This window comes from Musca autumnalis, unplaced genomic scaffold (assembly GCF_047663935.1).
Source record: "Musca autumnalis isolate F117 unplaced genomic scaffold, ASM4766393v1 scaffold_4, whole genome shotgun sequence".
NCBI classification, from domain to species: domain Eukaryota; kingdom Metazoa; phylum Arthropoda; class Insecta; order Diptera; family Muscidae; genus Musca; species Musca autumnalis.
In genome coordinates, this window is record NW_027411977.1 from 139,090,868 (window position 1) to 139,113,742 (window position 22,875).

General features: G+C 35.1%; 1 protein-coding gene across 2 annotated transcripts in view; it reads right to left on the bottom strand.

Moving 5' to 3' along the window:
* trh (PAS domain-containing protein trachealess) overlaps positions 1–22,250 on the bottom strand; it is a 249,941-nt gene extending 227,691 nt beyond the window's left edge. The window contains exon 1 of one of the 2 annotated variants that reach the window (XM_073981560.1): positions 21,130–22,250. In XM_073981560.1, coding sequence (XP_073837661.1) covers positions 21,130–21,455 — 326 coding nt within the window. In that variant the 5' untranslated portion in view covers positions 21,456–22,250. The remainder of the gene's footprint in view (positions 1–21,129) is intronic. The other variant, XM_073981561.1, reaches the window with a different exon arrangement.
* Positions 22,251–22,875: the final 625 nt, after the last annotated feature.

Genomic DNA, 22,875 nt, shown 5'->3' on the forward strand with positions numbered 1-22,875 from the left:
CACGGTGTCATAGGAGGTTTTTGCACCTTTCAGGCTATTTTCTCAGGAAGTATGGACTTGCCCCTGATGAAATTTGTACCGTCGTATGGCGGGCAGTGAATACATATTGTTACAAAAAATCAAAGCGATTCGAGAGAAGGTTCTAAACTGAACTTTTCCGAAATTTAGTGTGAGAGGTGCCCGAAGAAGAAGACCGATTGAAAGAGTTTTGTGGGGGAGGTACCGGAAAGAATGGACCGATATAACCCATCTTCGAACTTAAACTAAGTTTGGACAAAATATTACGAAAGCCTAATTTTGGACCAAATCGGTTGATCCGTTCGAGAGTTTTCGTGCGCTCCAGCCAGCCAGACACACGGACAGATATGGCTAAATCAACTCCAAATTGTCTGAAACGGGTTTTGTCCAAACATACTTGGGGTTTAAAACCATTATTTCGATGAGGCACATTTTGCCCGTATAAAAGTGTAAGTTAGCACATCCCTGCCGAACTAACAAACAACATTGTTGCTTGCTTGGCTGTGTTGTGTTCTTGCTAGGCTACATTGATGGAGTCGTGTTACGTCTAGTGGCGTGATCATGGTGTCAGCACTTTTTGTCTTTTATAACTTAAGTAGTTTAAGTAGAATAAGTTTTTGGATTTCAATAAAGAAACAGTTTATTTAAGCTCACCAAAAGACGAAGAAGTCTTTTATTGTTAACTGGCGCCCAACCGGGTTCAACCCTACAAATCAGTCCTACGAATATAAAGATCTAAAAAAAAGATCTAAAAAAAAGAGATCTATCATCTTAAATTTAAATTTTGCTGAAAAAGGAAGCTTTACTTAAAACTTGCTGGATTAAGAGGCCTCGCTTAAAATTTGCTGAAAAATCTAAGGATCTACTCTTTTTAAATAACGTAATACTTACTGAAAGTAATATTTACTGGAAGGAAGCCTTACTTAAAACTTGCTGGATTAAGAGACCCCGCTTAAAACTTGCTGAAAAATATAAGGATTTACTCTTTTTAAACAACATAAAGTCATGTAAGTGTGTCACTCATTGAATTTCAAAATTGTGTCCAAAACTGGTGAATTAAGAACTTAATATTTAAGAAAAAACAAAGTGTAGTGCGTGTTTAAAAAATTTTTATCTTTGTGCCAAAAAAAAAAAAACAAACACAGTGATTTAGATCTTGTTATAGTCGTAACAATTTTATGTTTGAAAAGACAATATGAACAGTGAAGAAATGACTGCATTAATAGAATCCGCTGTACGTACAGCGATTCTGGCATATAAAACAGAAGTCGACAAAAAAGTCGACGAGTTAACAAAAAAATTATCGTCCATTTCAGTAGGGCAAACAGATGTGAAACCATACGAAGACGTAAAAATTTATTCATCAATAACGTGTGATGAATCACTTGATATTATCAAATCTTTGCCCGAATTTGACGGGAAAATCGAAAACTATGTTTCGTGGAGACAAGCGGCACATAACGCGTATAAAGTCTTCGAAAAATACGATGGTAGTTCAAAACACTACCAAGCGGTCTGCATTATTAGGAACAAAATTAGGGGGTCAGCAGATGCTGTATTAGCGTCATTCAACACTGTGCTAAATTTTAAAGCGATCATAGCTAGATTAGATTTTACATATTCAGATAAAAAACCAATTCATCTAATCGAACAAGAACTAAGTACCCTCAGACAAGGCGAACAGTCAGTGATTCAATTTTATGACGAAGTAGAGAAGAAACTGTCGTTATTAACCAATAAAACAATTATGAGTTACGACAAAACTCTCGCTTTGGCCATGAATAACAAATATAGGCAGGATGCACTCAGAGTATTTGTTTCCGGATTGAGGAAACCTCTCTGCGATGTGCTTTTCTCAGCCCGCGCTGCTGATCTTCCGTCAGCTCTAGCCTTAGCGCAGGAGGTAGAGGCGAATCACGAAAGATACGTCTTTGCCACATCGTTTGCGAATATGAATGATGAAAAAAAGTTAAGGTCTGAAACCTCAAAAAAAATTCAGCCAAGAAAACCGTCTGATAGTGGTTGGAACTATAAACAACAAAACTATCATAAACAGAAAAATCCACATTACGAAAATGGTGGTGATGCTAATTTACAGGCTAGAGATCAAATAGAGGACATGGACTTGGACCCAACTTCGTCTAAATTCAGACAACCGACCAATTATGGTAACGGTAAAACTTCTCACAGACAACCATTTAAGCGTCAAGCTGGGTCTGGCCGAAGTACGGGCCCAAAATTTCAAAAAGTGAATAATATGATTCCAGAATCCCATTCAGGAGAAGAGCAGGCGGGACACTATTGTGACATAGCTCAATCCGAATGTGGAGACATAAACGATGAAATAAATGAAGACCGTGACTATGTAAATTTTTTAGAGGCAGGTCCCTACTACCGTTCATAAGGCGGACGATAGCAGGGAAACCAATACGCCTTTTAATTGACACTGGTGCTTCAAAAAATTATATAAAACCTCTCAATGAACTGAAGCATATAATTCCCGTAAGTACTCCTTTTTCAGTTCACTCTGTCAACGGACAAACTCCTATTAAACAAAAATGTTTTGTAAATTTATTCGGCATGAACTCTACATTCTTCATTTTGCCAACTCTAACAACATTTGATGGAATTGTGGGCTTAGACCTATTAAAGAAAATCAATGCAAACATTGATTTAAAAAAAGGATTTATCCTACATAATTCTGGCTCTGAACTAATTGAATTTTTTGAATGTAAAGATGTTAATTTTATAGACGTCGATAAAATTGATGTGCCTTTCGCAATTAAGGCGGATTTTCAGAAAATGTTAAAAAAACGAATAAAGGTTTTTGCTGATCCTAAAGAAGCACTACCTTATAATACAAATATCGTTGCTACCATTAACATGGAGAACGAAGAACCTATTTATTCTAAACTATATCCATACCCAATGGGTGTATCTGAATTCGTAAATTCAGAAATAAAAAAATTGTTGGCAGATGGTATAATTCGACCTTCAAGGTCACCATTTAATAGCCCAGTATGGGTAGTCGACAAAAAAGGTGTCGATAATCTAGGCAACCGAAACAAACGTCTCGTTATAGATTTTCGGAAGCTTAATGCCAAAACAATTAGTGATAAGTATCCCGTTCCGAACGTAACAATGATATTATCAAATTTAGGTAAAGCAAAGTACTTTACCACTTTAGATCTGAAATCCGGGTTTCATCAAATTGAACTCGCGGAAAGAGATAGGGAAAAAACGGCATTTTCTGTAAATAACGGAAAGTACGAGTTTTGCCGTCTCCCATTTGGACTAAAGAATGCTCCTAGTATGTTTCAAAGAGCGATAGATGACATACTAAGAGATGAAATAGGCAAAACATGTTACGTTTATGTTGATGACGTTATTATTTTTTCAGAAACCAAAGAGGATCATGTAAAACATATCGACTGTGTTCTTAGGAAACTGCTCGATGCAAACATGAGAGTCTCTGTCGAAAAATCAAATTTTTTTAAATCTGAAGTTGAATACCTTGGCTTTGTCGTATCCAAAGAAGGTATAAAAACCGCACCATCAAAGATAAGTGCAATACAAAATTTCCCAGAACCAACGACGTTGTTCGCACTAAGATCGTTTCTTGGGTTAGCAAATTATTACAGATGTTTTATCAAGGACTTTGCCAAAATTGCAAAACCTTTAACTGATATTTTAAAAGGAGAAAACGGTAAAATTCCTGCAACCAAATCCAAAAAGGTTGTAGTCAATCTTAACGCCTTCCAACTGGATGCATTTCACAAACTGAAAAATATTCTATCTTCGGAGGACGTCATGTTGATGTACCCTGACTATAAAAAACCGTTCGACCTTACCACTGATGCATCAGCACATGGTTTAGGTGCTGTCCTATCCCAAGAGGGAAGACCAATCACTACGATTTCTAGAGCATTGTCGGATAAAGAGTTGCATTTCGCAACAAACGAAAGGGAGCTTTTAGGAATAGTCTGGGCTCTTAAAACATTAAGACATTACCTCTATGGTGTGAAGACTCTTAACATCTTCACTGACCATCAACCTTTGACATATGCAGTTTCGGATCGTAATCCGAATGCAAAAATTAAGCGCTGGAAAGCTTTCATCGATGAACATAATGCAAACTTGTATTATAAGTCAGGAAAAGAAAATCAAGTTGCAGATGCGCTATCAAGGCAACTTGTCCATGCGTTGGAGAACGATAATTCGTCAGACATGGCAACAGTCCATAGTGAAGAGTCATTCACTTACACTATGGAAAGCTCAGACAATCCGGTCAATTGTTTTCGCAACCAAATCATTCTGGAAGAGTCGGAATTTCCCACCACTCGAAATTTTATACTTTTCGGAAACAAAACGAGACATATTGTACAATATAGAGATAAAAACGAAATATTGGCCAAAATTGTTGATGCAGTCAACACTGAAGTTGTCAATGCTATTCATTGCGGCCTACCTGTGTTGGCCCACATTCAACACGATTTGATTAGAATGTTCCCTTCAACGAAGTTCCGATTTTGTAGTAAATTTGTCTCTGACATTTTCAACCAATGCGACCAGAGAGAAATTGTCGTAAGTGAACACAATAGAGCTCATCGGGCAGCCCAAGAGAATGTTAAGCAAATCCTTTCAGACTACTATTTCCCCAAAATGGTGAAAATAGCGAATGAGGTTGTTGCCAACTGCAAGACATGTTCAAAAGCAAAATACAATCGGCATCCAGAAAAACACGTTATAGGAGAAACAAAGGTTCCTTCTTATTCCGGTGAAATTCTACATATTGATATTTATTCAACTGATAAAAACCATTTCTTAACTTGTGTGGATAAATTCTCAAAATTCGCTGTGGTACAGCCAATAGCGTCCAGAACGATTCTAGACGTAAAAGAACCAATTCTCCAATTAATGAATATTTTTCCAAATACCAAAGTTGTCTACTGTGATAATGAGAGGTCCTTTAACTCTGAGACTATCAGATCAATTCTGAAAAACAGGTTTAATGTAGATATTGTCAATTCACCTCCTCTACACAGCACCTCAAATGGGCAGGTAGAGAGATTTCATAGCACTCTTGCCGAAATCGCAAGATGCTTGAAAATAGAAAGGAAGATCGAGGATACCGTCGAACTCATCTTACAATCAACTATAGAATACAACCGAACAATTCATTCTGTCACGAATGAAAGACCTATTGATACGATACATTCTGCACCCTCTGAGGTAAAACAAAAGATTAAAGAGCGAATCTCTAACGCGCAAAACAGGCAGTTACATTACTTTAATAAAAGTCGTCATGACAAAGTTTACAATGTGGGGGATAAAGTCTTTGTTAGGAATAATCGTAGACTTGGAAATAAAATGACACCACTTTATGAAGAAGCTACTGTCGAAGCAGATTTGGGGACAACTGTCCTAATAAAGGGGAGGGTGGTCCATAAGGACAACCTCAGATAAATTTTAGTTTATATTGATAAAATGTTTTTTTCTGCTTTTGTTTTTTACCTAGGCTGTTACTACAATTTCTTTTCATACTAACGTTGACTCGTGCAAAGATTATTGACTATTCACACTCCGATTATGTCCCAATTTTGGATGGGAAAGCCATCGTTTGGAATGACTATGGGTATCTAAGGCATACAACTAACTTAACAACGTACTTTGAGATACAACGTGAAACTAAAAATGCAATTAGCATATTTCCTCAGACTCATGTAAAAAAGATATTAGAATCCGATTTATTGCATATTGATACTCTTTTAACAACCCTCACCATACATCATCGGCATGCAAGAAGCATTAATTTGATAGGCAAAGCACTTAAGGTCATTGCGGGTACACCAGATGCAGATGATTGGGAAGAAGCAAAATTAATCGAAAAACAACTTGTAGACTCCAACAATAGACAGATAGCAATAAATACAAAAATACAAATTGAAATCGAGAAATTAACAAACGCTGTAAACACGATTCTAAGGACTCGTAGAAAGGAACAAATTGATACCGTAAATCTATTCGAAATTTTAATGGCCAGAAATCGGATGATAGTTATGGAACTACAAAATATAATTTTATCCGTAACTTTAGCTAAAATAAATATTGTAAATCCAACAGTTTTGGACCAGGACGATTTAAAAATATTTATAAAAAATCAGAGCAATGAGCAACACACAGATTTCACCATATCAGAACTAATGTCTTTGTCTAAAGTAAAAGTAATATCAAATGAATATTGTTTGTATTTTATCATTAAATATCCTATTCCAATAAGAACATGTCAGAAAATTTCTTTATTCCCAGTACCTCACGATAATAAAATTATCCAATTCGCTGACACCAACACTGTAGTAGACTGCGAAGGCAAGACGTATTCAGCAACAAATTGCAAGCAAACAATATCTTCAACCTATTGTCAACTTATGCCAAGCGAAACCTGCGCTCAACAACTCATATCGGGTGAATCAGCACACTGTAATACGCAAAGCAATAATCTTGATAAAGTGGCAGAAATCGACGATGGAATTATCATTGTCAATGACGCTATTGCAGAAGTGAAAGAAGCAACCGAAAATGTAAGAAACATAAACGGCACATTCCTCATAACCTTTGAAAAAAATGTGACTGTCAATGGTACACTATTCGTAAATAGAAACAACATTGATATGCGGAAACCAGGAACACCATCATTCCCCTCAATTATTATAAACAACCACAGTGAAATTTTAAGTTTGTCATCTATCCATCAGATGAACTTGCAAAACTTACAATATATTGGCGACCTTGAAAAAGATGCAAGAATGCGACCAATTTTAGTTGGCGGTGTTGTTTTTATGAGTATCGGAATACTCCATTTCATATTGTGCCTCGTCAAACGTAGGACAAAGATAAGAGAACAACAAAGATTTAAATCTGCCGTAGCAATGGCTATAAAGAAGACCGAGGACGGCCTCCACTTAAGTGAGGGGGTAGTTAGCACATCCCTGCCGAACTAACAAACAACATTGTTGCTTGCTTGGCTGTGTTGTGTTCTTGCTAGGCTACATTGATGGAGTCGTGTTACGTCTAGTGGCGTGATCATGGTGTCAGCACTTTTTGTCTTTTATAACTTAAGTAGTTTAAGTAGAATAAGTTTTTGGATTTCAATAAAGAAACAGTTTATTTAAGCTCACTAAAAGACGAAGAAGTCTTTTATTGTTAACTTGTATTAGCATAAACGCTGAGGGTATAAAAATGTCAAATGACGCCTGGCGACACTGCGAGTTGCCTAGGCCAGAATGTTTTCTAGTGAACCTCGTAATAGGTTAAGCTTTTCTAAAAAAATATTATTAATTACTTCTTCCCATGCCATTTCAGATAGAAAAAAAGGGACAACTTAAGTTTCTGGGATTGGAGGTAAGTTCAATGCAAAAGTTAGGTGAAAGTAATTATATAAGTATCAAATTAAATAAACTCTATATTGACTAAAATTAATTGGAATGTAGGGGTATTTACTTAAGTTTGATGCATTTTTGTATGTTTGTGGAATCTATATGCGTGTCCGTGTACTCGATTATTTTGTATTAACTATTACCGTTTTCATATGCAAAAAATTAATCGTTCAGCTCAATTCCAACGAGAAATTAAAAAAATAATACTTTTTCTTTTACTGTACAGCCTGTTCATGTATGTCGACCGAAAGGTTTCTTGCGCTTCGGAAGTGGAAAAAAAATCATTTTCTGTTCATGTAAACAGCTTCGAAACGAAAATCTATGAAACCGACAAGCCATACGAAATAACACGTAAACGTACACTTTTCCATTAAATTTGGGTTTATGTATTTCGAAAGGACTGTGTCTTATAGAAAGAGAATGTCAAAATCACACATTTGCTTTGTAGCTGCCGAGTAGAACGTAAACTCGCGAATAACACCGAAAATCTTAAACAAATTTATGCAACACATTCATGAAACAAAATAAAAATTTTACAGACACGTTTTAATGGCTGTTTCATTCATTATTTTGAAGAAGTCAATTAAATAAAATAATTCAAAATGCCAACACATTTTATTTGTCAAACAAAATAAATCACACATATTCCAATGTTTGTATGTATATGTGGATTTTGTTTTCATTTCTCATTTGGAACATAGTTGTACAAATGTACATTCAAATTAGTAGTATTTCGCATAGGATACGTAACGGCAGTCGCACGATAGTTTGCGAAATACATGAACGCATTTTTAGACGGAAGCGAGTGACTGCTTTCCTTTCGTACAGGTTTCCGTGCGACATACATGAACAGGCGGTTAATATTACACTAATCAACACTGAAAATGCAAACAACTACTAGTATGCATTTTTTGAAAGTACATATTTAGACTACAAAAACTCTAGTAGGGTTTTGTCCTGTCAGATCCAGTTCGGATTTTATGGCCTCATCTAAACCGGGCTAAATATACACATTTTTGCATTTATCAGGCCTTTATCTCAGAAAAGAATAGGAATTTGGCCTTGCTGTCTTCAGAAATATTGTAGCCATAAACTAGTAGAACTTATCTTTTGAGAAAATCACATAAGAAAAACTCCATCTAGAGCATCAAAATCTATAAAATATAGAAAATTTTACATAATTGCTGAAATTCTGGTCAGTACCGTCTAAACTATTGGGAGTTGAACCAAGTAACCTTCTGCAAAAATCTTCCAAATAAAGTTCTCAACAATTCTTTAGAACATTCGGAAACTCTAAAATGCTTACTTCATGGTATATCAGCGGTATTTTGCATCATATCTTTTACAACACGTATTTCAAACTCAGTTCACACCAACAGTTTATTCTCGCATTTCGGATTTCACTACATTATTGACATTTTTATTAAATCGTCGTTGAAAAATGTACTGAAAGCAACGGCATAGAGGCATTTTACAACAATGACATGTGCTGAAGAGTTGTTTGTTACATTCCGGCGAATATTTTACCGGGTTTGGAGATACGGTGCTAAATGTATAAAATTTGTGGAATTTTTGCATATGTTTTTAAATGTGGGACAATAAATGTAGTTTTTTGAGTTCATTATTTCTCCATATATTTTATTCTTGTCCTTATCTACAAATTTGCTTCAGAGGTCAGAAGAAGTTTCGCATTGATTTCAGAGGTATAGCCCTGAATTTCTTTAAAAACTCAATATTTCACCAAGTTTAGATGGGGCCATAAAATCCGAGCTGGATCTGACACAACAAAATCCAACTAGGGTTTCTTGTCGTTTGGGTCTGTACTTTCAAATAATCCTCAGTTCGAATTGTTTGCACAAGATCACCTTAAAAATGTTGCACAGTGTTATCAAATGTATAATTGAAAAGTTGCTAAACATTACTGAGGTAATTTGTTCAGTAAAATGTAGTAAGTACAAGGGCAGAATTGCTATTTACAATGTTTGTTTTCTTAAGGCCTTTGCAATGTCATTTCTTTCGAATGATTGAATTTCAAATAATGTTTGAGTTACGTCACGTCAGATCAGATATTAATTTAAAAATATTTGCTGCCTTTTTTGGTATGAAGATGTTTCTAAATATTAAACATACCGCCTATGGTGCTTTTGTTATTTTTCGAATGTACAGGTGTTAAGCTTAAGATTTGCAAGTGATTCCTATAGAAATAGTGCTGTACAGTTATATGGATACTATTTCCAAATACCTCTATCTATAGTTTCAAAATTCAAGCCATTTCGATTCTCGTATAAAATCCATGTAATAAAGCGGTTTTTCGTAATATGTAAATTTTTTACGTACAAAATGTCTAGGTACTTACTTAATAAAAAACTAAAATGTGACCAAAACCTTCAATATACCGAAAATCTCGAGGATATAATGTTTTAAAATGTCGATTGCTATCGATATTATCGTTAAGTTGTCATGTCAGATGAAAATGGCGGAAATGTCAATGATTTTTTGAAATTATGCAAAAGTTGTTCACAGAAATGTGAAGGAGAATAAACAACTGCTTTTATTTTATAAAAAATTTAAAAAAATACATTTTATTTTACCGAAAAATGTGTACGTGTGACTACGGACTTACTTTCTTACACTCACATAACCGAAAGGCAGCGAAATTTCTATTTATTTGAATGGATTTCAGGTTAGGGGGTTTTATTCCGATAATATCGATAGGAAAAACTATCTATCGATATTGAATTTTTAAATAATAATCGATATTATCGATAGTGCCATCGATTTTTTGCCAGCTCTACATCAGACCATCTGCTTTTTCACATGTATGACATCAGCTGTTCTGTATATTAGTATACCCAAAGTTACAACATACATGTGAAAAAGCAGATGGTCTGATGGCCGCCTTAATGCGGTTAAAAACTTCAAAATACCGAAATTTGTGTGGTACCTCTTCTATGGGTGCATTATAGTGCGACCCAAAAAAAAATGGTTTTTCAATTTTGATATAACTTTTTAGTACCCAAAATATCCAAAATCGGCCAACAATGCATATTGGAACTATATAAAAATCCGATCCGATTTTCACATTTTTTTTAAATTCGTTTTTAGCCACGACACTGAATGTTAAATTTTTTTCATAAATTGGACCATAATTTCGGCCTTAGAGAATTTTCGTGAAAATGCACCTTTGGCCCCATACAAGTTACTATGGAAACGCAGATCGCCCGGTTGGTACAGGTTAACGTTAACCAATCGCCATAAAATTTCATATATAAGAATTTTGCATTAAATAGAAAAACTTTAGGGGGTAGGAATTCCCAAAAAAAGCAGTGTTGTTTTTTGGGTCGCTCTAGTGTATGTATAAGGGTTATGATTTTTTTACAACCTCATATCCCTGTATCATAGCGTGATGAGTTTCTACATAAGATTGCATAAAATCTCAATTATTAGGTGATTCGGTGATAAAAACCTCACGCTCAAATTGATTTTAAAATTTGAATTTATCAGAATTATGAGAAATTTATTGAGGTCACTGTAAGCAGATATGTATATAGTAATTGAATAAAAAAGTTAAAGCCACATAAGATTCTTAGAAGCATAAAAATTTCGTGAACGCATTTGTTCATGACATTTTTCATTATTTGAATGGAATAGACGTTATTATAGTTATTAGTAGGCTTAAGATTATTCATTCGTGCAACAGGAAATAGTTTTTGAGATTTTTTTTTCATTTCATATATTTTTTCCAAAAAATATTTTTTAAAAATCGATTTGTGCATGATCTTTTTTATATTTAAACTAGCTGACCCGGTCCGCGTTGCTGGCCCGTTGTTTGGGTTCTCCGTGTAAACTTTAGTTATCTATCCAGTATTGATACACCCATAATTAGGCATCCCTCTAGAAACTTCATTATATAAATCAATGTTTTGAAATAAATTCCATATAATGGTATCCCCCAAATTTAAGATATAAAATCTCTTTTATTACCCTTCACCATAAATCGACAGTTTAAAGCACTTTGTGACCCTCATATAATGATCGGTGCACGTCAGTTGACATTGCTATATATTGGATTGTTGGTCTCGGTTGGGGTTGTAATTATTACTGCAAAGAATTGTTGGTATAGGTCCATGTTTTGATATAGCTCCCATAGAACGGTATCGGCCGATTTTCGCGATTTTTTAAAGAGGAGAGCATAAATATTCGTAACGACCGAAAGACACGCCTTTTTATTTGCGCTCGGTATGTAACAGTAATAGGTTCACGTTTTGATATAGCTCCCATAAAACAGTACATCCCGATTTGCGATAGTTCAGAGATATAGCCACTGTTAAGTATACGTCCTCGTTTTGATATAGCTCCCATAGAACGGTGGCGCCTGATTTTCGCTATTTTTGGTGGATTTAACCTCATTCAGGCCGATCGAACGTAACGCTTTTTTTCTTCGCGCTCTATATGCAATAGTGGTAAAATACCCCTCAGAGAAATGTATGTTCCTTCGGGATATGTATGGCAACATTTATATAATTCATAAAAAAATTACTTCTATAAATTATAGTTGTTATTATCGAGATTTTGCTGTATTTAAAAAATGTATCTTTACCTAGCTATTCCAAGGACTGAAATCAATGCTCATGAAGTTTCACTTCCCACATTTTGAGATTTTATCCGTAATTATAATATTTTCAAAAATCGAACACGATCGCGGTATTCTGATTCCAATGATGATATTGTATTGTATACCAATAACTTTGTCTGATTTCCAATGGATCTTTCTGGAATTTCGATCTTGTGACATCTCAAGTTATCCGGATTTTACTGTATTCCAAAATGTGGAGTTGATCGCGCTGTCCCACTTATTGTTTAGTGTTCAGCGTTTATAGCGTTTTTAGGCATGCTTACAAAATTATGTATATTATCTGAAATAATAAATGTTTGCAAATTTTGTGATGACGGCGATATTTCACTTTTCGCGATATTTCACTTCCGCAAAGACCATTCAGGGTCAAGACAGTAATTACAGTAGTATTGCAAACAATCTTTAAACAATACGTTCAAAAATATCATGGACTTCAGATTTAAAAAAAAAATTTTTTTTGAAGGAGAACCTCCGGTCACTACACTTTGCCGTATTAAAATAGCTCACGACCGCGCTATCCCACTTGTTTTTGTGTCACGCTTACTAAAATTATGTATATTAATTGAAATAATACATTTTTGAAAACTTTGTGATGACCGCGATCATTCAGGGAAAACAATCTGTAAACAATACGTTCAAAACTATCAAAGATTTCAGATTTTCTTAAAAACATTGTGGGGGAGGACCACCGGTCACTATAAAAACAGCTTATGACAGTTCTAATTAATTGAAATAATACATTTTTGAAAATTTTGGGATGACCGCGATTTTCACTTCCGCGACGACCATTCAGGGTCAAGACTGTAATTACCATAGCATTGCAAACAATTTGTAAACAATATATTAAAACGTAACTTGAATTTCGCGGTTTTCTTAAAAAAATTGTGGGGAGGACCACCGGTCACTACACTTAGCGGGATAAAAAAATAGATTACGACCTATTCTCAGACCTAAAAACTCCACATACAAAATTTCATAAGATTTCCCAATCGATTTTTCGGAATTTCTATATAGTGACATCTCAAGTCATCGGGTACTGTATTCCAAAATATGGCGTTGACCGCGTTATCCCACATATTGAAGCCAGTGTTTTAGCGGTTTTGTAGTCACGCTTACTAAAATTAGGTATATTATCTGAAATAATACATTTTTGAATAATTTGGGATAACCGCGATATATCACTTCCGCGACGACCATTCAAAAAAATATATAGCCTATTTTCACCACCGGTGTTCCCAGTACATTATCTGAAATTTTCAAGAAAATCTATTCAGCCGTTTTTGAGTCTATTCGGAACATACAAACATACAAACATACTAACATACACACATTGCCTTTTATATATTAGATGGAATAGACGTTACTTTAATGATAAATAGGCAAAAGTTCATTCATCTGTGCTACAGGAAATCATGTTTGAGAAAAAATGTCGAAAAGTCATAACCCTAGTATGTATATTAAAATGTTGTATTATAACCACAATTCTCTCTAGGAATGTTTTATACTTCTATCGACAACTATATCAGCAAAAATGTTAATTTCTGTGTGGTGTGGTGATCTTGTCGTGGTTGTTTGTTGTTGAGTGGTTCCGTCGTCATTCCAAATCTGTTTTCGTTACCAACTTTGATCGTTGCGCGCAAAAGATATGACCGTTTAAATTATGCTAATTAGAAAAAATTCTAAAAAAAATCGCGGGTTAATATAGTAAGCTGTTATATCCTATTATCGTTAACTGAATTCGCACCCTTTGTATACAATAGCGCTTATACTTACAAAAAATATATAAAAAAATTATAGCAGCATCCAGACATTGTGAGGAATAAAATGAAACAAACCTAAGTCGTGAAGTTTGGAGCTATAGTATTCATGTTATTTGCAAAAATACAAAGAAAATATGACGACAAAAATAAAAATGATGTTATTCTAATTTTTTTATGGTTTTACAGGAAAGGTTGAAGAAAAAATGTTTGAGTTCTTCGTCATTTTCGTCCAAATTTCACGCAATAATGAAGATATTCCGTTGCAACAAATTTTTCGCTAATAGTTTTCCTATTGGCGAATATTTTTAGAACAATATATTAAATCACAAGGAATACCAATTGTGGCATTACATTAAAATAATGTTATATTGAATATTACAACATTTGAAACGCATATAAACCGCGTAATAGTGAAAATGACATGAAGCGCATCCGATTTTCGAAAACAGCGAATCAAACCCTTTTATTTGATATACACTTTGTGAAATTCTATTTGGTGACCACGATGTAGCATCTGTTGCATATTAGGGTGTAAAAAACAGTAAAATGTCTATGATTTCCACGAAGTTCATTTACATTTTATGCGCATTCGATTTCAATGATCATCATTAAAAATACATCATTCTATGCTGTTTCAATGCGATCCATCGAGAACCGTGGATGTAGCATCGCACTTAATTTTTAGAAAAAATCAATTGTATCTCCGGATTAGCGATAGTTTTGAAATATATTTTTTCGCACATTTTAAACAGGCATATAGCTCTATTTATTTCAGTAATTTATTTCCAAAACGCGTTTCAATGCGCGTAATTTTCAAAAGCATTTTTTGCAGATTTTCGAAATTTGAGGGGTATCATATCCGCCGATCTAGTGGACGGACTTGGGCGCGTCATGGCTTATTAGATTCAGAATGTAACAAAACTAAGGTCACGCGGGTTTCACCGACAATTTAATGGGAGTTGCGAATTTTGAATCAAAAAAACAGGTTTTTAATAAAAATTTACCCACAAAAATTTCGACTTTAAGCTGAGATTGTTGTGAACCTTTGAAGGCTACACGCCCGAGTTATACATCAAAAAATGCGTAATCGCGATTACTACAATCTCATAATCAGTTCTTAAACAAGTACAGTTGCGCGTCCGGATTAGAGCAAAAATTAAAAAACCCAAATTTTCAGTCTTCAAAATGTCAGCATCCGTTTGAGATTGACGCAGTGATTATATTAAAAAATCATACATTAGAAACTTCATCTCTGAAGTGTATTCTTTAACTTCTACATTGTATTGTAAAGCCACTAATTGAAAATTTACTTAAAAAAACTCGTTTCCTTCAACGATTTTTTCCTATTTTTTTACATTAATATGACCACAGCTTCCGCTCAAATCATAGTTTTAAGAAATCCATCGGTGAATCGTGCTAAAACAGTTTATTTTACCTAAATACGTTCAAAAGTTATGGTATATTACAACAATTCGCGAGTTACAATACCCTATACCTCAGTTTCAACCAGGGTTTCGGAGTCGAGGTATTTTTGGCTCGACTCCGACTCCAGGCCAGTTTTTTTCACGACTCCGGCTCCGACTCCGAGTCGACTCCGAGAATAAATTCCTATACCACTAAAAAAGAATAAAATGTGGACAAATATTTAACTTTTTCCTATAATTGGGCATATATAGGCTAATCTATTTGTTTTTCCTAACATATTCTTTAGAATGTTCATTAATATTCAACTACAGAACATAAATATGAAGTAATATTCATATTTATATTATTTCTACTGAATCTTATATTGAAAAATAGCAACAAAATACAAATTAGAAAGTTTTCGTCAGTTTTACTTTTTTCCCGGGTATATTCTGGAAGGAATTCTTCCCCGTGCGAAAATCTTTACACTTTCAAAATATTTTCACATATTTTGAAGGGCAATACAAATCAAAAAACTTCATGCCGTCAAAATTAAAAACAATTAATGGCCATTTAAAATGGATGTACCCCAAAATTGTACAGTGCTTCTGGAGCCTTAATGATGACCCCAGTTGAAAAGCCATATTTAGTGAAACTACGAAACTTTTTTGGTAGATTTTTTTCATTCTGATTTTTTTTCGTGAAAAGTATATTCGAAGTTTTTTGACAAATCGCCGTCTACGAAAACCAGTTTTTATAAATGCGTTTTGTTGTGCCAATTCTAGCTCGAAAACTAATAAACCTTTATCAAGGACATAAAAATCTAGTGCCATATTAATCCATTTTGTAACAAGTTTTAGATTTTACTGAAATTTTGGACAGAAGAAGTCAAAATTTAAATTTTTAGTTTAAAAAACTGAAGTTTTTGATCATAAAGCGGCCAAAAAAATTTGAAACATAAACTCGATCGACGAGTTTCTAGATTTTTATGTCCTTACTAGATTTTTTTGGAATCATCTTATAATAAAGATTTTATCTAATGTTATGTAAAAGCTCCTCAAAATATGATACAGGAGTATCAGGTTGTAAACAAATCATAATCATAATAACCATCCGTATTTTATACATACATAGGTAATAACTTATACGAAATATACCGAAATACATAAACATTTTTGTAGAATCTTTTCATGTAGAAAATCCCGTCTTGCTTTTCTTTTTTCAGTTCAAGAACAAAACGGACTTGAATGGAACTGAGCTATAAGGTCAAAATATTCTACAAAAGATTCCTCATTCTATTTAACTGAAAACATGTCATCTCAATATGATGAAACAATATCGTCAAACAAAGCTATAAAGCAATTTTTCAGGTGTTATTGGGACCCTATTAAAAAATTATAACGTAATAACTCAGAAATATCAGATATGGGATCCTTTGGGTTACTTAATATACTCAATATTGGCTTTCACTCCCAAAGAGAATTTCTCACCCCTAGACCTTGAAATTCATTAGGTGTCACAATGTATTCAGTACGATATCCGAAGAAGCCACAATGTCTTTAGACGGAGTCCAACAGGTCCTTTAATAGAAGACAAGGATTATTTCTCACAAAAGACAAGATGAAAAAACCAGTAGACCTTTGAGAAGACCAGTAGATCTTCTGACAGACGACTTGTAAGACTTATATAGAGGACGTTAAATATTCAATTATAACTCGATTGTTATAGAACTTTACTTTTGCTTGCAGAAAATTAAAGGATCAATTGGACCAAAAATATTTTACACATGAATTTTGTAATCGAAATAGAGCTGACAAAGTCTAGACTTCAAAGGATGGTGTATCCTGTGAATCGTCCTCTAACTTTCGTTCGTTTACATGTTTTCTTATAGATTTCTTTTCAAATAAATAATGCTTTTTGAAAAAAATTGGTGTGCCGAAATTAGTGTTATATTTGTATAATGCAGAAGAAATTGCCCGGAGTCGGAGTCGAGTTATTTTTTTTCGACTCAGACTCCGACTCCGACTCCAGCAAAATTGCTCGACTCCGACTCGTAGACTCCGACTCCGAAACCCTGGTTTCAACATAAGTTAATTTTCTACAAAAAGGCCGATATACCATATTTTAGTTATTTTGGTTCGATAAAGTGGTAAAATTTTTCAAAATAGGGCGGTACCGTTCTATGGGGGCATTATCAAAACGTGGAAATATACCGAAAATTCTCTTATCCGCTCTATGCGGCTACATCAAAACGTGGACTTAGGACATAGTTAGGAATGTTTTGCAGTCTTAGAGAAAACTAAAAGCGAAATGTTAATAATTTGGTTTAAATAATGTTATTTGAACCTTAAAAATACCGAAAAATTGGCGGTTCTGTTCTATGGAGGCTATATCAAAACGAAGGCCGAGATAACCCATTATCAATAGAAAACATACTAGGATGTCTGCTACTGACAATGGGCTATATATAACAACTTCTGTACCATATTATGTGGTTCTGTTTTTAATATTGCAAGACAGATAGACGGACATCGTTATATCAACTTTGAATTTAATGCTCACCAATAATATATACTTTTTAGGGTGTCCGACGAATATTTCGATGTGTTACAAACAGAATGCCGAAGTTGGTGTACGAATATTTTTTTCAATGAAAAACGAAATGAAAAACGCTTCAATAATGGCAGTGTTTTCAACGGCCAAAGTAAAAAAACATTTTTGTTTCTACAACAGGGAGAAGGAGGGCAGACTCTTTAATGATTTGTTTATACATATTATTTTAACTTCGATCTTAGGATCCGGACTTTGAAGAATGCCAGCCTTCCGTCACAAATTGAAAACTTCGGCGTATGAAAAGAGTAGGGTTTTGGGTAGGGAAATCCCGCACCGGGATTTCCCGGGAATTCTCGGTTTTTTGGTTACGGGATTTTCCCGGGAAACAAAATCATATTTCCCGGGAAATCGGGAAATATCTTTTTACATTTATCACAACTAATATTGAATGAATGAATGAATAAATTATGTCCGTCACTTTTATATCATAGGATCAGAATTCGATTCGATTTTACAGAATCAATAAATTACAAAAGATTTGGAAATAACTTTAATCTACAAAAGTGATTTCAGGGAAAAAGTTATAAGAGCCGCTCCAAAAACGTGGACTATAACGACGGATTTTTATTCTGTTCTATTGAAGAGTGACAGAATATTTTCTATTTCAAAGTCCCATTTTTATAAAGGTGGTCCGGCTGGCTGGCTGTTGAGCACGATAGCTCTCGAACAAAGCCACCGATCAGGTCAAAAATTTGGCATTCGAGATTTTTTTTCACACTTAGTTTAAGTTCGAAGATGGACCATATCGGTGGTCCACTACTTCCGGTACCTTTCCCACAAAAGCTCAACAATTATCGCTAAAATGGTGCGCACGACAACTCTCGAAGGGAATTACCGAATCGGTCATAATTTTGCATAGGGGAATATTAGTTCCAGTCATAGAAGGATTCCACACAAAATTCGGAAAAAGTGAAGTTTAAGAGCTCCTTTCGGATCGATTTGAAATTTTTTCAGCAGTTTGTCTTTACGGCCCCCTTTACGAAGGTACAAATTTTGTCGGGGGGCAAGTCCATACTTCCTGATATAATGCCTTAAAAGCTCCAAAAAATCTTGACGGCAACAACTAAAATGGAAAATTGGCACTTTGCACATCATATTATTTCATCTAGTCATGTATCAGATTGGAATATAGACTATATCGGTCCAGCCCTTCGGGTACCTCCAACACAAAATTTAGGAAAAGTGCACATTAACAGCTCATCTCGATTTTTTTAAATTCTATCCAAATAGGTCTACTTGAAGGCCCGGTTACGACGGCGCAACTTGTTTTGGGAGGGCAATTCCACTCTTCCTGAGTTAAAGGCCCAAAATCTCAAAGAAAGCCTGTCGGTACCAACTACATTAGGTAGTTCGTAAGATAACCGTCGAAGGGAGAAATCTAACATACTCTGTCTTTTAAGTGTTTGGCAATATGTTTTGTGTGCGGCCCTAGTTAAAACGGTACAATTTTTTTCGCGGTCCGAGGCTGAGGGCATATCTCTGTCGGCACTGCTGACTGATATTTTCTTACTTAATTCAAGCAATATTTAGCATAAGAATAAAACATACGATTTTTGAGGTCCATAAAATTGGAATTTCTGATCAATCATTTCATTGTTTGAGCCAGATCACTTTCCATCGAGCGATTTCCTTAGTATTGAATATTGGAAATGATCAATGTGGGAAAATTCGGGCAACATGGTGTATTTTTAGATATTTTTTCGTTTTTAATAGATAGAGCGAAAACGTGTTATACATTTTTGAGCCCGCAACTCTTTGAAAATATTGTATTTTATATAAGTTACTATGGGAAGATAAAAAAATCACGGAAGTATTGATCCACTCTCGTATTTTAAAATTTCCCGGGAATTCCCGGATTCCCGGGAATGGCGATTTTATGATTCCCGTTTCCCGGGAATGATAAAAACCGGGAAAACCCAAAACCCTAGAAAAGAGCCAAGTCTGGCTAACGAACCAAATTCTAGTTCCCTAAAAATTCCTTAGAAAAAATCAAACATTTAGTCTGCGGTAGAAGGGATTTCTTGAAACTTCCGTGTCCTTTATTTTGGGAAGTATTCTTGTCTCCCAAAAAATATACCATTGTAATTTTATAAAAAGAAAAGCTTAAAGATTTCGATAACTCGGAAAAGTTCCTTCCTCACAAACCCCAACTTGAAGCATTTGAAGGGAAAGAGATTTTAGTTTTGAAGCTACTCCTGACTCTGTTCACAAATAGAAGTCATCTTTTTGCGACCGGAACGTAACATAGATTTGAAATGAAACAATTATTTAATCTCATGCGAATTCAAAACTAATCAATCAAATCTTTCGAAATCTGTTTAATGCCACAGAGAAATTCTTCGAAAAACTGTTGTTATTTTATATGCAATCGTAGGCTGAAAAAATATATATTTTTTTGCCAAACCGACTTATCCTTATGCCGATTTTGAAAAATACAAAGTTATTAAATTAATAAGGAATTTATGAATTGAATTTATGTTGTTTCGATTAGCTGAGGGATCAGCTATTGAATGAAGGCACTTTTTCACAGAAAAAAACTTAATATATTTATTAGTTCCTTGAGACTTTTCTTACTACAATTTTCCCAATGTGATCTATTTTAGTAATTTACATATCACGTTCTGTGAGAACACCTTTACATTATATCTCCTTTCAAACATTGTTGGAATGTAAAAAAGTTTCCAAATCCAATGTATGTACAAATAATCCAGTTTTGTCATATAATCCTGTTAATTTACTTGGCTTATTGTAGAAACTTTGCTAATCCTTTTTATATATTGTCAGCGTAGAATGAACATTCACAATCCCGACGGCATTTTGTTGCTGTGTGTGATTTATGGAATGCTACTACAAGTTATGAATTCACATAACGTATGAACAGGTGACAACGCCCCAATTCTAAGGACATAGTAGGGAAAACACAAACACATTTGTGTACAATTCTTCTTTTGAACTTCCAACACCAACATTCCTCAGAGTTTTGGGGGTTGCACGAATGATGGATTCCATCATGTGGACGAACAAGCACAACAACCATGAAATACCGAAAGAGATGGAACAGCCATATTTCCTTGGGTCATAAACCAGACGAACATTACTGTTTTGTTTCTTTTTTTCATTTTTTCTTACTCTTTTCATTCGTATCTTTCAAGTGAGAGGGAGTTGAGGCTCTAATGTGCAGGGTTAAATGCTCGTTTTCGCCTCTTTTTTCATTATGTTTATTTCTTTAGTATTCGTCGGAGGCGTCATCATTATAATTTACCTGTAATAGGGAAATCCTTGGGGCACATGCAAATCCATTGGCATTCCGGTGGGGCTTAAATGATGCGAATGCGGGTGTGTGTGATGATGGTGGTGGTGATGATGCGGATGTGTTGTATGCGGATGTCCGTGGTGATGTGAATGATGAGCAGCGGCTATTTGATGATGTGAATGATGATGATGCTGTGCGGCAACAGCAACATTTTGCACATGCGCTGCCGCAGCTGCTGCAAATCCTGCATCGGCACCGGCGGTGGCGGCCATTGCATGGTGGCCCAAGACGGCAGCCCATGGTGAGGCAACAAAACCACCACTGTGGTGATCCATTTTGATGGATGGATGCTTTAAAGTGTCGCTTAATTGAGAAAAATCACTTCACTTAAATGCAAATTTCGGTTGTTCTATTTTTTATAAATTATCACAACACGGACTTTTCCTTTGCTTTGCACTCAACATTTTTACGTTTGCTTATTAAATATGTTTGCTTGTGTTTGAAAATTTTCACTTATTTATTGATTCTTAATTTTCTTTTTTGAATAAAATATTAACACAAATATTTTGGCATCTCTTTTTATTCAGCTTCAAACGATATTTCTACCGACGGTATTTTTCATGTTTCATTTACTTTTACGTTTCGGCAGGACCTGGTGTTGGCCCGTATACGCAGTACAATATTTTCGTGGTTCACGAACACTTGTCTGTTACAATAAATTTTATGTTGTTGTTATTTTTGTTTTGTCTTTTGGCCAAGAATCTCGTGTGAACCAAACCGTTGACGACGACATCGTCATCGTGTTTTACGGCTTTAGATGGCAAATTTATTTATTCCTGAAGCTTAACGAACAAAGCGACGGGGCTGAGGCATAAGGGTCTCAGTATATTGGGGTTGTTTAATAGTGGGTGGTTGATGGGTTGGCTAGCTGATTGCTTTGCTACCAGCTTTTGCTCTTGGCCTTCTTTCATTCGCCCACATTCAAATTGCCAACGTTTTGTTTAAGTGTTGTTATTGTTATTGCTGTCTGGTAGTAGAACCACGAATTCGTTAAATCATTGCTCGTTTGTTCGCACGTCGTCTTTTGTTCCGCGTTCACCTCTGCACGGCATGAAAATTGGCGATAAACTATCGCCTCGCATCGGAAAACATGGTCACAACAATTCAGTCATTCAGCAGCAAGCACATCATATTAAAGCACCACTTCGCCACATATCTCAACAACAACAGCAAAATTGCAGGCAACAACATAAACACAAGAGCAACAGCAGCCGGCAGCAGCAGCCTCAACAGCAGATAAAAACAGGCACAATCTGCCAACCGGGCCATGTAGACCAACCAACAAACAAACAGCCAAACAGCCAGGCAGGCAGTCATCAAAGCCCAAGACATGGCCAGTAAAGAAGGCAACACCAAAGAAAAAAAGTCCCCATGCCAATCGATTCCTGATTTCTTGCTGCTGTTGTTGTTCTTATTGCTGTTGCAGTTCTTTGTTGTTGCTATTGTTGTTGTTGTTTGAATATTAAGCCTGCCTCAGTTTTAACATCATCACGTGTTGAATCTTCTACACCATCTTCATCTCCAGCATCAGTGACGAAGTCTTCATCATCATCGTCATTATTAACATCATCTGCATCAGCATTGGAAACTTAATAATGATGATGATGAACACTGTCACCGGTAGCATCATTCTGCTTCTCTGGTAGCTCTTCAGTGAGCGCATCATCGTCGTCAACGCAGTTTGATGTCTTGAGA